This window comes from Dendropsophus ebraccatus, chromosome 2, assembly GCF_027789765.1.
Source record: "Dendropsophus ebraccatus isolate aDenEbr1 chromosome 2, aDenEbr1.pat, whole genome shotgun sequence".
Taxonomy (NCBI): Eukaryota; Metazoa; Chordata; class Amphibia; order Anura; family Hylidae; genus Dendropsophus; species Dendropsophus ebraccatus.
In genome coordinates this window covers 132,365,464-132,384,683 of record NC_091455.1, presented here as the reverse complement: position 1 = coordinate 132,384,683, position 19,220 = coordinate 132,365,464, and the positions used below count along the sequence as shown (strand labels likewise).

Sequence of the window (19,220 nt, the reverse complement as noted above, 5' to 3'; positions counted from 1 at the left end):
TTACCATATAGTGCATTATGTAAACATGAACACCCCCCCCCCAGAATTTGCAGAATCATTTTTTTTTACCCAAATTCACCCCATAAAATATATTTTGGGTGTTCCATCACTCATTTCATGGCAGATTGAAAGATACCATTACAAAGTACACCTGTTCCTAAAAAAAACAAGCCCTCACATGGCCCTGTAGGTGGAAAAATAAAAGAGCTATGGGTCTCAGAAGGAGAGGAGGAAAAAACGAAAACGCAAAAGTCACAATTGGCCCGGTCCTTAAGGCCATTTCAGGCCCGGTCTTTAAGGGGCTAAAGCAGGGCCGGCTCCAGAGCTTTGTGGGCCCTTGGGCGATAGAGCCTCAGCGGGGCCCTTTGTGGACCACTCATGTGGTGACAGTAAAACAGTAGGTCCCCCTCTGTGTAGCCCTCTTATAGATGCCCCCCTCTGCCACACAAACATTTAAGGATTATCATCAACACCTTCCTCTATACAAGCTTCCAACAGTAACAGGACCCTCTTTGTGCCTTTAAAGTTATTTCCTTGCCTTATTCTGTGGTTAGGATCCCATCTGCAGTTGAGCCCTCTCTTTTTACCCCTATCTGTATTTGGGCCCCCTCTTAGTGCGCATATCTGTAGTTAGGCCTCCTTTCTGTCCCTCATCTGAAGGTGAGCCCATTTGGGCTTCAATCTGTAGTAAGGCCTCTCTTTGTGCAAAAAGAACTTTGCCCTTATGATCTGTGCCACTGCTCCGACCTCCCCACAATAAACTCTCACTGCCCCCCAATAATCTGTGCCACTGCCCCCAATAATCTGTGCCACTGCTCCCCCCTCCCCACAATAAACTCTCACTGCCCCCCAATAATCTGTGCCACTGCCCCCTAATAATTTGTGCCACTGCTCCCCCCTCCCCACAATAAACTTTCACTAAACTGTCATCCTAAATCTTTGTTTCCCAATCGGTGGTTTTTCAGCTGTTGCCAAACTACAACTACCATTATGCCCAACAATGCATGGTGGGAGTTGTAGTTTTTTAGAAACTGGAAAGTCACATGTTAAAGAACACTGCACTAATAAACTGTACCACAAGTCACTATTTTCTAACAAGTGACTATTTAGTTGTCAAACTACAACTCCCATCTTGTCCCGCTAGCAGCACATGAAGGGAGTTGTAGTTTTTCTTCAATTGGAAAGTTAAATGTTAGCGAACACCACACTAAATATACAGTCCCTAAAATCACTGTTTCCTAACAAGTGACTCTTCCTTTGTTGTTAAACTACAACTCCCATCGTGTCCTGCCAGCATTACCTGATTGGAGATGGAGTTTTGCACATGGTCTCTAAACACCCCACAAAACACTGCTCCACTCCCCTTTGTACACTCATGAGTCTCCTGGCCTGGGAGCTGAGCTGCTCTGCTGCTCTGGCCTCCTCTAATCAGGTCTGGGCCAGGGCAGAAAGGTGCAGGGAGTGCAGATAAGGCTGATCTACAGGACGGAGGAGACGCTGGCTGGCCGGGCAGGGAGGTGAATGTTTCCTACCTCCCGCCAGTCTCAGTGAGGAAAGAAAGCAGCCCTGGCGGGACTGGGCCCCTAGGGATGCTGTGGGCCCCGGCACTTGCCCAGGTAAACCAAGTGTTGATGCTGGCCCTGTGTTAAAGATGATTCTTGGTGAAAAAGCAGAGAGCTGTTTAGCACCATAGATTATGCAACCCCGCACCAACAGACTGACTAGAAAAATTTAGTATTAAATAGCACACGTGGCAGTTCACTTGTGTGTTTGAAGGTAACAGGATGGATGTGGTCAGATCCTAGTACCACTGTAAGAGAGGTTAGGAACCAAGGGATAATCAACCCCATGTTCTCTGTACTGAAGGAAGAGAGAATATAGTGTTCCCCAGATCATTGGACCCATATAACAGTGGTGGATATATCGTAAAATCCACTTGTGACCTCTCTCAGTGTCTGCTAAGGCCTGAGAACTACTAGCCTGCATGGACCCTCACTCTCCCATCCCTATCAAAGTTAGGGGGGCTGTTCCTCAGGTGCTGGAGTGTCTAGAACTTATCAGTGATTTCCCTGCCGGCAGATTACCAGCTAGTGATAGGACCTCCGGGGATGAAGAACAACTACCAAGAAACAAGTGCTTAAACTATATTACAGACATTTGTACCACTGTCAAACCGACTGTGTAATGCCAGTATTATACATTTGGTTTACAATATATAACATGCTATAGTTCCAACATACCCATATGTTTTTCTTGTAGAGAACTGCACATGCAATAGGAATCAATGCTGCAGACAATTACAATATAAAGTAAACAGATAATTAGGGAAATTGATAAGCTGGAACCAGCAGTAGTTCCTCTGCTTTCCATCTGTTGGTACATTTTGCAGGATCGTTTCCTAAAGTATAAATATGTTGACAACCTATGTATTTAGTCATATTTCAGCAATCACTTAAACAGGGTTATCAAAGATGATAAAAACATAGCTACTTTCTTCCAAAAACAGCAGCACACCTGTCCTCAGTTTGTGAGTGGTACTGAAGCTTAGCTTCATCTAGTGATTGGAGCATAGTTGTAATATCACAACCTGGGGATAAGTTTGGTACTTATTATTGAAGAAAGCAGCCATGCTTTTCTAATCCTGGATAACCACTTTCAAAAATCATATAGGGAAATTAAAGTAGTGACACTATTTTTAATTGTACACTTTAAAAAAAATAGCACAGCTAGAGATCATACATGGGAGGTGCAAAACAGTGTGTCCAAACAGAACATGCCTAATAATACCAGTAAAATATAGCCAAGACAAATGGTCAAACAGTGTACAATAGAGAGCTGCAAAGAACCTGGTGGATACAACAACTTAACTCCAAGGGAAATAGCGGAAGTTGTATATTATATTGATGAATACAAAGAAAAAGCATATGGAAGCAGGAAGAATTAAGCAGATGTATATGGAAACAGGTACCGTATAGATACATAGTAGTAGAGATGAGCGAACTTAGAGCACACTCAGGTTTGTCCGCAGTCAAACGTTCAGGAATTTGCACTAGCCTGGTGTGAACTGGACCTGTTTTTGCCTTTTGTTTGACACACCCGCATTTCTTTCAGCCTCCTGGCAGTGCAAGGGTTACACTGCTCACTACTGGCCTTGATTGTTGCAGCTGAGCGGTGTTCTTTGACTGAAAGTTTCCTTTGCCTCACTGGAGCCTGGGTGATCAGAGCAACGGTCCAATAAGGATCCGGACCGGGCTCTTGGTCAGCATAAAACAAAGCTGAGGCAGAGTCCCAGCACTGGCTATTTAGGTTAACTCCTGGTCCCAGCTTCCCTCTCTATTCCTGCGAACCCTTCTCCTAATCCCTCTGTTTGACTCGACTTGTTATCTGACCTTCTGCCTGACTATTTGACGATCCCTTTGCCTGCTGATTTTGTACTGCGCTGCCTTTTTGGTTTTGACCCGGCTTGTTGACTATTCTTTTATGTTTGTTCATCCGTCTTGTTCTGTGTGCACTTTATTAGCGTAGGGAATGTCTTTGTGGTTGTCCACGGCTGCCTAGGGTCGATCGAGGCAAGTAGGCAGGGACAGTGGGTGGGTTCAGACCTAGGGCCCACTGTCTGGTTGTGTCTGTACCTCTCTGTCCTGACACAAACTCTCTGCATTTTATTACCGTCCTAAAAAACATGGATACAGCTTATGGTTGTATCCATGTTTTCCAGGCAGCTTCAAAGCTGCTTCCAAGCTCTTCAGCCATCGGTAATCAAATGCAGAGAGTTTGAGTGCAGACGAACCTGAGTGTGCTCGAAGTTCACTCATCTCTACTAACTACAGTATATAACTATACGGCACCTGCTTGTACATTAAAAAGCATATTCTTATAAAACAATTCCTTTAACCCCTTACGAACCAAGCAAATATTCTTATTTCACACTCTTTCACCCTTTTTTTCCCTCCATGTTCCCTAAATGTTCCCAAATTTAAAAGATACTTAAAGGGGTACTACAGCGGGGGGGTGGGGGGGGGGACACTTTTTCGCTGGGATCGGGGACCGAGGACGAGGTGGCTAAGGGAAAAGACGTCCACTCACCTCCCCGGTTCCAGCAGCGGGTCCCGCATCGCGGCGCTCCGGTGCCAGGTTCCCGGACGCTTCCTGGTGTCTGGCGCGGGCCCGAGACGTGACGTCTCAGGTCCGCTCAGCCAGTCAGTGAAGGAGGCGGGATCCGTTTCAAGTCCGCTCAGATCCTGCCTCCTTCACTGACTGGCTGAGCAGACCTGAGACGGGCCCGCGTCAGATACCAGGAAGCGTCCGGGAACCGGGCACCGGAGCGCCGCGATGCGGGACCCGCCGCTGCAAAAAAGTGACCCCACCGCTGGAGTACCCCTTTAAGTTATATAAGTTTTATTTTATTTTGCTACTTTTGAAAAATGAAAATGAAAAGTGTTTAAAATTGCTGTATTGTGATCCTTACATTATTTTTATTTTCTGGTGTATGGGGCTAATATTTTTGCTCCATTATCTGTACTTTTTATCGTTACCTAACTTGCGTATCTGCGACTTTTTGATCACTTTTTATTCAATTATTTTAAGGAATGTGATGTGACCAAGGATCATCAATTTTGCACTTTGGCAATCTTGCACTTATGCTGTTTACAGCGTGAGATCCGAAATAATATATATTATCAACACAAAATATTTTTATTATTTTTTGTTTACACTTTATTTAAAATATAGAAAAGAGGAGTAATTAAAAATTTTTTTTTATGGGATGGGATTATTTTAATATTAAAAAACAGTATAGAGAGGGATCAAGTCGCGAGCCCTCTCTATACCCCCTTAATGGCGCCATGATGTTCTGCTACGTCATGTACAGCATGAGATCAGGTTCATGGCTTAGTGTTAAAGGGAACCAATCAGCATATTTGTGCCAATTGGGGCCCTAGTGATGCTTCAGAGATGTTGCTAGCACATGTCCTACCATACCAGGGTTTGCGTGTTCCGTGGCTTTATTTCTTTGCAAAATGATCTTTAATCAGTTCTGCGGTTCAGAAAGAGAGCCATGACTAGTCATCTTGGTAATGTCCTAGTCATGGCTCTCTGCCTGGTGACTGACAGGTAAGGACGCCTGTTACTGTGCTATAGACCAAGAACTTCTGGTATACCTGGCTTTGTCCATACCTGTGTTTGTTGCAGTCATCAAAGATGTCCTGACGCACACAACTTCCCTTCAGTAAATACCATTATACCTCATGCACATTGCAAAGTAGTTTCATGTAAGAATACCTCTTCAATATACCATCCCATGCGCACAAAAGAATAAAACAAAAGAAATCCGTGTGTACCAACATCTGAAATGACATGTAATAGTACAGAGGGTTGCCATGAAAGTACAGAGGGTTGCCATGAAAGTACAGAGGATTGCCATGAAAGTACAGAGGAGAGGATTGCCATAAAACTGCCATGCGTTTTGCGTTATAGCTCAGGTAAAGTGCTGAGGCTTAAGTAGTCCCCTATTAAAGGAAACTAAAAAAAAGCAATGTTGGGGTCTTAGGTAGAAGTGACCATCCTAAACTTTTATGTCCATATGCAAGTGTGATAATAGCTTATTTTGTAGGGCTTTACATGTGGGCATTACTTCTTATGCATTTTAAAACCCTTTGCTACTTGATATGTTTACTTTTTAATGTAGTCTATCGCAATGGCCCAGATTTATCAAGGCTGCACCAGGCGAATACTTGAAAATCATTATAAATTTTTGTGCAAAGCACCCACAGTATAGAATTTTACTTCTATAATTTTGTAGGTGTTTATTTCATGAAGTTTTCGACTACAAATAACCCAGAGACATCACTGCAAATCTCTTGCCACTCGGAGGATCCATAACATTCTGCTTTATGCAAATGATTATAATGCCTTTAGTAATTACTATTTACAGTTTTGTGAAATGTTTTTGCTATTTTTGGGAAAACAGAAACTCTTTCAATGTCACAGCTTGAGATAAAGTACAGTCTACAGCAGTGCTTCTTAAACACTGAGGTGGGCCTCACCCCTGAGGCGCCCCCTAGTTGTTTGTGAGGCCCAGCTGGGGAGCCAGTTTTCACAAAAGTAACTATGATTTGCACAGTCCTTTTGCTATTTGCAAAGACCTTCATTTTAACATCATTATTAATTTATTTTGTACTTGCTTTATTAGTATATAGAGCTTGGGAGACTGGTGAAAGCTAGCCCTAGCATTATTTTCAGCTTTTGAATGGACTTTTACCACAGATAGTTAGGCCCAGGCACCCTCTTGGTCAGTCTGGTGAGGCCCAGGCATTGCCTTGGTCTGTTGGGTGAGGCTCCAATAGAAAAAGTTTGAGAAGCACTGGTCTACACAATCTGTCATAGAAAAGTACTATAGCACAGAATAGAAATGACACTTGCTTATTCTATTACCATGTTTAAATGATAAGATATTATATGTATGATAGCTTAAAACTTTAGTAAAATGTATCATCTTTTGCACTGAACATTCCATGATCTGCTTAATTCTATAATTATTAAATAGCGGCCGCAGAAAACCCTGTCAGTGCACACTATGGAGTGAGCAACACAGCTGTGATTAGTACGGAACTTACGTTGTACTGAAGGCTGATCCCTAGCGGCGCAGCAAGAAGCTGACATGTCAGTTTTCTGGCGCCGCTATTTACTGAAAACCATGTCAGTTCACACAATGGAGCCTGCAGCTCCGGCCACACGCTCCATTGTAAGTGGTGAATTCTGATGTGGGTGCACACGGATGTGCCGGCATCAGAATTCAGCGCCGCTAAAGATCATCCGGTTAGTACTGCAGTGCTGGCCGGGATGATCTTTTCTGACACTGGGTGACAAAACGGTGACGACATGTCAGTTTCCCGCGGCGCCACTAGGGATCCTGGCCAGGATTCCTCAGAAGGCAGCACAATGTAAGGTTCGCATAAATCACGGCCGTTGTTCAAATCGGCAACAACGGCCGTAATTAATATGAACCTTACGTTGTGTGAACTTAGCCTTATAGCTGTATATTATATCCCTTAGAAGCCTCTATGCCTATCAATCATCACTGAAGAGCGTGCTGACAGGCATAGAGCTGTGACTAGTCACAGCCCGAACAACGCCAAGATGACTACTTGTGGCCTTACCCCCTGTAGTGCAAGCCCGAATAAAACAGTGTTTTCTCAAATATACCCCCTAAGAGGACAGCACACCAAGTATGGTATGACAACGCTTTAGCAGCTCCATTAAGAGCTGCTAACATAATATGCATTATAATAGTGATTGGTTCCCTTTAAGCGTCTATTACCCTCACCATCCTAGGATAGGCATCCTAGTAGATGTATATGGCTAGCTTAGTCATGTTTCTTTTTTTTGAGTTCTATAACAATATCATTAGAGGTATTGCATAAATCCTCCAATAATACACTGGTAATGCATCAGGATAAAATGCTAGAATATATTGACTTACCAATGAAGAATCGTCATAAACTAAACACAAATCAATAATATTTAATACAACTAAATTAACGTGATATGGATTAACTGCAGTACGCTAATTTATATCCAAGAACACTGTCACAGTATTAGGCTATTCTCAGCTAATCAAGTCTCAGAAGGGACTTTTGTTGAAGGATTTTCTTGGGGTGTACAAATGTAGTATTTTTTATACAGAACTTATGGTATAATAAGAATATAAGCCACTTAGCGATGTAGAAATGTTAATAAACATCCCCAGGGTATATTCTATAGAAAACTTAAAATCATATGCAAACACATGGCCAATAATAATCATTGTCCATGTGAGGTTTGGATCATGTGTAATGTAGATCTGATCTTACTATAGTAGGTTTGTGACTAGCAGGGAAATACTTATATGTTATTATTGTATGTATGACATTGGAATATTTTATAGCTAGATGTCCTTATTAACCAGGACAATGAGAATGACTCCTTTCCACATACTAGAATCATACCACTTCTTCCACTGTCTACTTTGCAGCTTGCATTTCAACCCAAAAGCTGTGACTTTTATACCAGAATATTTTATTATGTAAAGGAGAAGTCCCACCAAATTAAAAAAAAAGGCAGGCAGAGGGATGCGTGAAAATTCCTAAACCCCATACCTCCTGGGTCCTGCTGACCGTCTCCGGGAGTAATTTTTGGCTGGAAACCAGGTTTGTCACATACCCAGCTCTTCCAGCTGCAATGTTACAACCAGGAGTGATTGCCTGCTCAGCCAATTAGTGACTGGTATGGTGTCCCGCCCCAGTCACTGATTGGTTAAGCAGATAATTACTCAGGCGGGTATGTGACATTGCATCTAGAAGAGCCAAATACGTGATGATGCAGCTAGAAGAGCTGCAGGTCCCTGGCAGCTGTCAAAGGGTCCTGAAAGAAGTGCCACAGGGCGTGAGGATAGGTTAGTTTGTTTATTACTTTCCTGCACCCTCCTGGCTTCCTGACTCTTTTTAATTTGGTGGGACTTCTCCTTTACCATGTATATTGATGCACATATTCTGAACTGGGAAGCATCAACACTGTGTGGTGCTACAGGACTTCACAGATATAAAGCCGTGGCAGTCCTGTTCAGTAAAGTTATTGAATTATCTCCTCTGAATGCACAGTTCTCTATTCCCCAATGTAATCTCTTTAATAGGGAAAAGCAATAAGGATAACTATGATTGGAAAGAGAAAACAAATGCATTCTTCTCTCATACATCCTTGGTAACTGAATGAGATGTTGCTGATTATTATTCCTAACTCTAACCAGACTTTGCCTCAGTTAACATTGCTTCTCAGTGGTTCTGTGGCTGAAGACATTTTACCTCTAGTCTCATTGCTTCCAGACTGGATTTGTCCCGGATCCTGGATTTATCTGATTTTATTGGCATGTTCACATGTTCCGGATTTGTTGCTGATTTTCAATCTCAATTTATGGAGGGAAAGTGTGCAGCAGAAGCAGCAGCAGCACAATGGATAAAATTTTTAACCTTGTTCACACACTGTGGAAATGTTCTGTGCGTGCAGTGCAGATTTGAACGAAAGTCAATTTATAATGGATTTGATACAGATCTGCCTCATTAAGATTAATGGGCCAGTCAACTCAACACAAAAAAGGGATTACAGATTTTGCAGTGGATTAAAGCCCTATTCCACAGGTCATCAGAGGAGCAAACGAGCGCTCTCAGTGCTCGTTTGCTCCTCTTTCCCCGCTCGCCACCGCCGCTATTCAACGCGGCAGCAGCGAACGTGTGAGAGGGGCAGCGGGGAGCTGCAGGGGGCTGCCCGGGTGATCGCTAGATCGTCCGGGCAGCCCATAGGATACAGCAGCGTCTGCTGCCGACGCTCCTATTGAAAAACAAGCGACTGCAACGATCAGCCGACATGAACGATGTCGGCTGATCGTTGCGCTCTATTTTTACGGGACGATTATCGTTCGTAGCGGCCGATATTGGCCGAATACGGACGATAATCGTTCCGTGGAATAGGGCCTGTACTTGTGGATCCCCATAAAAAACTGATAAAATAATAACACTATTCTTACTTCCCTTTTGCACCCATGCCAATGCCCCTCTAGTCACCCACCGATTTCTGTAAACCTAGCCTTACAGTCTTTACATGTGATTGTCCCCAAAGTCTTTAGTCATTACATGAGACGCTACATCATTGCTGGAGGTCATTGCTGGAGACCAGCTTGGGTACCAGGGTAGCGTTGCTATGAGGACACTAAAGAAGATGAGCAAAGTTTTGGACGGTTTTAACACCTGGCTTTTTTTTTCTGCAACGGAAATTTCGCCATAAAATCTGCAACAAAGCAACACTATTTAGTGCACATTTTGCTTTTGAATTATTCATAGAAGATCAGATCCATGGAAACTTACTCTAATTCTTTTACACATTGTCATAGAGCATCTCATCAACTTGCTTGACCTCACCTTTTTTGCTGTATTAGTGGATCGAATGTAAGCAGGACCTGTATTCTAAGCATCATGATTATATTGATTACTAGTGAGGCAAACTGGAAATCCACGATTCTTGTTCTAGAAGACCATGGTAAAGACCAGTCATTTGTTCAGTTGTTATACTGTATATCAGAAAAGCCTGTGTGCTCGTTATAGTCAAATCTGCAAACCAACCTTAAGATTTATCTGATATATTTTACAATAAATGGAGCAACTAGGGTGATTTTTTCAGTATGCATTGCTAAGAGCGTGCTGCCACAACACTGGTATGAATTAAGTGATTCAGCTTATCTGGAGTCTTCAGTAGGTCAGCAGTGAAGTGTAACTGCCATAAAGAATTAGCATATCCTCATGTATACATAAAAAATACATGTGCATCATGGGAACTATTTGTAACATAAATGCTCCTTTTGAACCATTTGAATTCAATTTTAGAAAAAATACAGCATATCAAGAAGAATGTAATGTGTATTGAGATGGAAAACCAGAAAACTACACAGAATAGACAACACATCCAATCTACTGTCAAATCAACTAGGAATCCTGCACACAACTGCACTTTGCCTTTGCTTAGATGACCACAAATCAAGGTTGCGAGAAAAATTTGTAGGCCTGTTGTTTAATCTTTATCATATTTATCTGCCATAAATATGTAACAAAGAAATACTGTATATTGGATCCATTGTATCTGCTCTCTGAAATTACACAGCAAATGAAAAAAGGCGAAGAAAACAATTATGGTAAATTGATGATATTGTTGCCCTCATTTGTTTAAGTGGAGTAAAGTCATTTAGGAAGCAGTAAAAGGCAATGGATAGTCAAGAAGCAATCACATTACTTCTTCCACATTAGCTTAAGTATGTATTGGAAAAAAAAGAAATGTATCTCACCATGCAGTGCTTCAGAATGGACTGTAAAATATGAAATCGAAGCTATGGTTATCAGAATTATTTGGCTTAATACATCAAATTTGTCATTTACTTTAACTTTGGAGTGCCGAAACCACATTATCCACTATACTCTGCCAACTGTATACTGTATGTCAGAACTAGCCAATTTTGTTCAGAGCAAATCAATGTAAGTGCTGAAATGGTTACCATTGAGTACATGGACATTTTTTCCAGAAGCACCTGATGTTTCTATACCTTGTGCTTGAACAGCAGAAAACTCATGGAGCTGCAATACATTTACGCTGATTTTAATAAAGCTCTAAAAATGTTCTGTCAGATAATTTTATGACTCATGAACAGAATACACTATGCAGGTAAGACCCTTCATAAGAAATGCTAATAGCCAATGGGCTCATTTTCTCCACCAGGCCAAACAAGCATCCTGACATGTATCAGCACTAAATGCTGCATCTGTCTGTCATTACTCTCCTCCTGTTTCCATGGTTTGATAGATATTTATAGTTCATTGTCAATCAACCATCTAAAGCCTTGTGTTTCAGCGATTAATCTGCAGAAGCCTACTATCCCATGGGATGCGGAAGTGCCATGACTAAAAATTCAGACTGTAGAATCCGTATATAGTGGCAACAAACAGAAATAAGGCTCCTCCATCTTAGGTTGTCCTTTTATGTGGTGCATAAAAGGACAACCTAAGATGGAGGAGCCTTATTTATGGCATCTGATTATGCTCAGCAGTGTAAAGATAAACATATTCACAAGATCTTAATTATAGGCTTTTAAGCGCCTGTTCTTTTTTCTTTTTCAGGCCATGTTTTCTATGGAAATACAACCATAACTTATGTGAGCATCCACATTTCACACTTCAGTAACAAAACAGCAATCATGCAGACAATCCAATGAAAATGACATCTATTTCCCAAGGTTCTTTATCACATCAACTTCTATGAAATGACAATATATTACATTTATTTGTATTTTTCTATTTATTTGACACTAACATAAAGTCAAAGGTGTGTATACGCTGTCCCCTTTGTGAAGGCCCTATTCCACCGGATGATTATCGTTTGCATAATCGTTAACGATTAACGATCTCAAACGATAGCTATTTCGAAAGACCTGAAAACGTCCACTCATTTCCATGGAACGATAATCGTTACTTATGATCGTAAATGCGATCGTTTTTCTTCGGTATTTATTCGCTATTGCGTTCATATCTATTGCGAACTACTGAACGATGTCTTATTCAATGCGAACGATTTGCGAACGTTTCGCGAACGAGCAACGATAAAAATAGGTCCAGGTCTTATAAAGCGTTCAACGATTTCTCGTTCGGTCATTAATCGTTTACTGCATTTCAACCGAATGATTATCGTTTAGATTCGAATGATTTAACGATAATCTGAACGATAATCGTCTGGTGGAATAGGGCCCTAAGTGCTTTACCAATTTGCGTTAAACCACAACTGTCTAGTTCAATCATAGCTTAGGTTTTATCATTGTACCAGAGCTCATTAAGGTAAGAACGATGAGCTGTGATTGGCTGCTATATGAAAACCAGACAGTTTTGGTTTCATGCAGATTTATTTATTATCGAGTTCTGGTGTTTCAGCTACATTGTGGCACGTATTGGCAAACAACAAAACAGTCATGTGATCTCCATAAAAATAAGCTCACAGCCATTTAATCTCCATAGAAACAAGTTCACAGTCAAGTATTCTCAACAGATAAAGACTAGTAACATGGCATTTATTTTAAAGTGTACCTGTTGTTCTAACTTTAAAAATCTAAATCAACAGTAGATGTGATATATAGCAATGTTGCAATTTACATTATTATTATTATTATTATTATTATTATTATTGTTAATTTAGTTATCATGCTGTAAAACAAAGCTATACTTACTTGTATCCAGATCCAGCCTCCTGAAGTCAGCTTTTTCGTTTTTTGAGCTCAATATGTCCATTAATTACATGACTGAGTTCTCTGTGAGCACAGATGACTGGGACTTCCTGTGTTTAGTCTCTTTTTTAACCAACACAAGACTAAAAAGCTGCCCCCAGGAGACTGGACCTGGAGACAAATAAGTATAGCTATATTTTGAACAAACAGACAAAAAAAATTAATGTAAATTGCAAACATGCTCGGGTTCGGAGTGGGCAGACAAAGGGAATCAGAAGCCGAGAGTTCAGGTTCATACGAACCCGAACCTCGGCCGGTTCGCTCATCTCTAGTGACTAGCTGGAGGTCAGTGTAGAGAGGTTCCCGTCCGTAAGTTAGTGATTTTCCTTCTCAAGTGTTCCAGTGCTAGCTATGCTGGGCTAGTAACACGTGTGATAAAGCTACTGTAGACATGGAGAAAGAACTTATCCACACTAAGGGTCTTTCTTCCTCTTCTTCTCAAAGTGCCTTGATAACTACGACAGGAGCCATAGACGTCAACTAAATTTGAGTACTTTGCTGCAACTCTGCTAAGACTTGAAGGGAACCCTTCACCCAAGGCAGCTCGCCGGGACCCAGCCCAGACAGGGCCCCGTCACATACATACCCACTCCTGCGTGTCCTACTTTCAGTGCCGATCCTGCCGCAGAGATCTGGCCATGGCTCATCTGTGCACTCAATCACTAAAGCAGTGATTTCCTATGGCCATTGGACACATCTCTACTCATCTACAGATCTCTGCGTCGGGACTGGCATCGGAAGCGGGTATGTATGCCAGGAACTGTCCAGGGGTGGGGTATGTTTGGGAGGGGTGCCCGGGGTGACTAATTCCCTTTAAAGGAGAACTCCAACAGCTTGCTTTACCCACAAGGCGGGGCCTGTATTCTTGGATTTGTGTCACTAACTGCCACTGCCCGGCAAGAGGCAGAACTTCATAGCCATGGACACAGGTACTGTTCAAATTTATCAACACTTACTTAAGGTGGTTAGAGCCCCTACAGCTGAATACGTGGCGTCTGGATAGGTGTTCCCCATAAGGTAGCCCACTGTCACCAAGTCTGCAAGTCTTTCCACCAAGTAACTTTATTCCTCAGTATATCTGCTTACGGAAGTGTTCTATATTCGGTCCAAAGTATTCTTTATTATACCTGCTACAGCAGTGATTCAAGTGCCCAAAGTATTGCAAGTGATCTCAGTCAGCAAGCTCTCAAGCAATGCATACTGAAGCTTTATTGAAAGAGCTGTGTTACGTTGTACTGTGCCTTTAAGAAGTATTACCAGTAAAGGTTCCTACTGTTTAAGTTATCCTGGACTCTGTGGTTCCTCAGCACTACACTTCACCTACACTACTTTAATGGGCGTGTGTTTGGTACCAAGGGAGGACATACACCACTCAGCTGCTGAGGGCTTTAGTGCAGAAAGAGAAAAATTATCCTGTAATTTCAAAGGTTCCCAAAGAAAAGCTTTGGCAGAAGTGACTGACACTGCATTGCCATTGGACTGTGATCAGTCGCTTCGAGCCTAATAAAAAAAAAAATCTGAGTTTACCTGAAGAAAGCAACATACTAGAATGTTTGCTGGGAGAGGTATGGGCCTACAGGGTGTCTAAAAAAAACCTCATAATGGTGTGATGGTCTATGTTTCACATATATAGGCCATTCAGTCCCTGACTGAGCTGGGAGTAACTGAAATGTACAATTATTTAAGCTACCTGTAATCTGTGATGACATCAAGTAATGATTTCTAGCACCATGACTGTCCTGTAAAAAGCACTGCTGTCAGATGAGGCTGGGCACTCACAGGAACTTTGTTATCACTGCAGTCAGGAATTCCTTTTACCCTGAACATAACGGTGCTACAAGCAGCTTCTGTAATATTTGCTGTTAGGTTTTTTAGCCTTCCAAATATTAAAGAGAAACTGATAACATGGATACACATATTTCTGTGCTGCTAATTTCAAGACGCTGGTCACAGGAGTATTGCAATGCTCTGTGATCTGGCACTTTCTGTAAAAGAAAACCATCTTTATTCCGAGCTGACAGTGTTTCAAAGGTGTGTCTGCAACAGCACCTGCATAGCCTCGGCCTTCCCTGCTCTCCATCCAACGCTGTACCTCCCCCACCAATTGTTGTGGAGGAGATACAGTAATGGCTGGAGAGCATAGTGGACTAAGGCTGTGCTGGGCAGGCGCTGACCACTGACAGTGACACTCTGTCAGTCCGGAACAAGGGTGTTTTTTTTTGTTTTTTTTACTTAAGATGCCAAATCACAGAGTATTGCAAAAAGTACATTTGTAATGCTCCTGTGATCTGTATTTGGAAACTGGCAGCACAGATATATGGAATCCTGTGCTGTCATTTTCCCTTTAAAGAGGAAGTCCGGATAAGAAAAACTTGTTTTCTGATAAAAGACATATTAAATATACAGTATGTGTCTATACAATGTATTACTGTATCTGTACGGTTCTGCCACACTGGTAGCTGATAGAAACCCAGGAAGTGAAAAAAAATGGCCCCTGTGCAAATCCACATTGTCTCCTGCTCCTTCTGCTATCCCCCCTTATGGTGCGTTCACACCTACAGGATCTGCAGCTGATTTTCTGCAGCAGATTTCATTTAAATAACTGGACACAGCATCAAATCTGCTGCAGATCTGCTGCAGATCCTGTAGGTGTGAACGCACCCTTAGGAGACAAATCTTCCATGCCTCTGTCTCACATTGTGTGTGTTTGCTGAGATCAGGCTAATGATGCAGACAGGGGGCAGGGCGTGATGTCACAGGAGGCTTGGGTGGATCCCCCAATCCCTGGAGTGATTCACCATCTCTGACCGGCCAGAAGCAGGTGTTGCACTGATTTCTCTAACGTGTGCAGTGAAATTAAGGCTGTGTTCGCACATGTTGGAGTGTCGTTGCAGTACTGCAGCGTATTCACAAAAATGATGCAGTAACACAAGTAAATGATGCTAAACAGCAGAGAGGATCAGAGCCTTATTGTGGGGCTCAACTTCAAAGATAACAGATGCTTGATCATAATATGTGCGTGGAAATGAAAAGAAAAATTCAAAAAGTTCTTTACTTTATTCCAATATCAGCGTTACAGGTAGAGAATACAGCGTGCTGTGTGGTGTTACAGGTAGAGAATACAGTGTGCTGTGTGGTGTTACAGGTAGAGAATACAGCGTGCTGTGTGGTGTTACAGGTAGAGAATACAGCGTGCTGCGTGGTGTTACAGGTAGAGAATACAGTGTGCTGTGTGGTGTTACAGGTAGAGAATACAGTGTGCTGTGTGTGATGTTACAGGTAGAGAATAGAGCGAGCTGTGTGGTGTTACAGGTAGAGAATAGAGCGAGCTGTGTGGTGTTACAGGTAGAGAATACAGCGTGCTGTGTGGTGTTACAGGTAGAGAATAGAGCGTGCTGTGTGGTGTTACAGGTAGAGAATACAGTGTGCTGTGTGGTGTTACAGGTAGCGAATACAGCGTGCTGTGTGGTGTTACAGGTAGAGAATACAGCGTGCTGTGTGGTGTTACAGGTAGAGAATACAGCGTGCTGTGTGGGTGGGACCACAATGAAATCATAAATTACTGCAAATAATTCAGTAACACAATGAAACTGCAATGTGTAAACACAGCCTAGATGTTCTGCAACAGCTTTAGGCGGGGTGGAGGACTTTGATGAACAGCTGAGGCAAAGCATTGCATTGTGGAACCTGTAGTACTGTGTACAACTGATAAACCAGGAAGTGCAGAAACACAAAACAGAACAAAATTACCCAAAACAAATGGATTTTTGGTAGTTTCAAAATTGGAATAGATAGGTAAGTGATGCTTTATGCTTCTGCTGAAGTTTCATTTTTTTTAACCTCTACCTGGAGTTCTCCTTTAAACTAGTAACCAATTAGGAACACAGGTATAAATGTAACACATATGTCACCAAACTACAGGCAGCATACAGTAGTAAATGTAATAAAAAGCAATTATATTGTGTTACTATAAGAGAGTTGAATTATGATATCAAAAAGTGTTCCATGAATCTGTAGACTGTAGACTGGCTTTTTAGGAGTTTTTCCACCAAAACAATGTATTCCCAGTCTACAGGATGGGATCCCAACTGCTATCTTGAAAATGGTGGTCCCAAAATATTCATCAGAATTGAATGGCAGTCAGGTGGGCAAACTGCTGTTCCATTAATTTTCTATAGGAGTGCTAAAGATAGCTGAGCAATATACTTGGCTATCCTTGGCAGTCCTGTTGAAAATGCCAACAACTGGCTTATAATAAGGTCTGCTGGATTTAGATTTGGTGTCATTTGACAGGGAGAATAGCACTGTAAATTGCATTATTCATTCTAACTAATCTGACAGAGCTACTGATGAAAGGTACTACCAGAGCTTCTGAGAGTAGTGCAAACACGGCCTAAACGAAGCCTCTGAACTAGAGTTCCAGTCTACATTGTATTCAAAATCTTCATGATTCAACTTAAGAAAATCTTTTGCTTAACAAGCAAAATGCCGGGTTGCTCTTCTCTACACTGGTGCAGAGCAACAGCCTCTGGGTTGGATATTGACATGCAGGGTAGCAAGCCATAGGTGGTGACAGACAGACTGCGTTCCTTCTTTTTCCTGAAGAAATGCTTAGTTAAAGGGGTAGTGCGGCGGTAAAGAATTATTGACAGAATAACACACATTACAAAGTTATACAACTTTATAATGTATGTTATGTCTGTGAATGGCCCCCTTCCCCGTGTCCCACCACCCCCACCCGTGTACCCGGAAGTGTGGTGCGCTATACATACCTGTCACGTGCCGACTCGTCTCCGATCGTCAGTCTGCGATGTCGTCTTCGGACGGCTGGGCCGAATCCCTCCGAGCGTCCTGAGTGCCGGCCGCCCTCTTCAGCGTCATCAGATGCTCAGCCGCGATTGGCTGAGCACAGTTTGGCTCAGCCAATCGCGGCTGAGCAGCTGATGACACGGCCGCGTCATCAGCTGCTCAGCCGCGATTGGCTGAGCACCTGATGACGCTGAAGAGGGCGGCTGGCACTCAGGACGCTTGGAGGGATTCAGCCCGGCCGTCCGAAGACGACATTGCAGACTGAAGATCGGAGACGAGTCGGCACGTGACAGGTATGTATAGCGCACCACACTTCCGGGTACACGGGTGGGGGTGGTGGGACACGGGGAAGGGGGCCATTCACAGACATAATATACATTACAAAGTTGTATAACTTTGTAATGTGTGTTATTCTGTCAATAATTCTTTACCGCCGCACTACCCCTTTAAGGGTTTGGGATTACAGTGTTCTCTATAGCCCCATGGAGGGAAGCTGTAGTCTAACGTCATGGCTAACAAACGTCTCTATGTCTACCTCTATTTGGGCAGAGTCATTAGTATATGATGCTAGAGCAGAGTATAGTGAGTTTCTGATTACCTTTAGAACCAATTACGCGCAGTAAATAAGATAGTAAATACATTTATGGACAGCCATATGTCAATGGTATTGCACAGTTTTCACCTAACCCAGAACTTGTCCTTGCAATAATGCCTAACCTGCTCAAGAGATTCCTCAAGCACCGCTGAGAATACAACTAACCTTGCTTGCTGGCAGACATTACAAATCCAGGCCTTCTCTTTCTTTTGGTAAGAACTGCAGTTTTTGCAGATGTTAAACTTGCAGTCCAGACATTGCCGCTTGGAGTTGATCAGAAATGTGAACGGAGAGCAGCATCTAATGCAGCAATGTTCATTAAACTTCTGATGCTTTGACAAAATGGAACACTTGTTGCCCTCTTCATCCAGCTTCTGTTTGAGTTCACTAAAGAGGGGAAAGAAAACAGTTCTTTAAACTATTGTACACAATGTTAAAGAATTATCAAATAAGCGTTACATGAATCTCACTAATCAAAATCTATGTTTAATAGGATGGACTGGTGGGGGCTTGGGGAGGGGGGGCTGATAAGGCTGGGAGGAGGCTCGCAGGCGTAAATCATGATCCAAATCTACACCTACCGGAAACAGGGGCAGATTTGTTGCGCCGGGCGCAGGTTAGGGCGCCCAGCCGTGGCCTAATTTAGACGTGGGCCTAATTTAAGACCGGCGTACAAGTACACCAGTGTTCATAACTCTCCTCTCCATAGTGTTGCACACACAGGGACTGCAGTGGATGCTTTGGGCTATAAGGGAAATAGGGACAGCCGGCCGTATTCACTAAGAAGCTTGGGTCTAATTTAAGACCGGCGTACGAGTACACCGGTCTTCATAGCTCTCCCCTGTATAATTGTGCACACACAGGGACTGCAGTGGATGCTTTTGGGACATTAGGGAAATAGGGACATTTGTCTATGGAACATACAGCACCTTTGCCACATAAGAAATCTGGGGATATATTTAAAAAGCAATA

At 42.5% G+C, this 19,220-nt stretch overlaps 1 protein-coding gene across 2 annotated transcripts in view; it reads right to left on the bottom strand.

Moving 5' to 3' along the window:
* The window catches only part of MYRIP (myosin VIIA and Rab interacting protein), a 381,686-nt gene that overhangs the window by 182,049 nt on the left and 180,417 nt on the right, over positions 1-19,220 (bottom strand). For both annotated transcript variants that reach the window (XR_011361710.1, XM_069958351.1), the window contains exon 3: positions 18,414-18,635. Coding sequence is in view for 1 of the 2 variants with exons in the window: in XM_069958351.1 (XP_069814452.1) it covers positions 18,414-18,635 (222 nt within the window). In the remaining variant the exon portion in view is untranslated. The remainder of the gene's footprint in view (positions 1-18,413; positions 18,636-19,220) is intronic.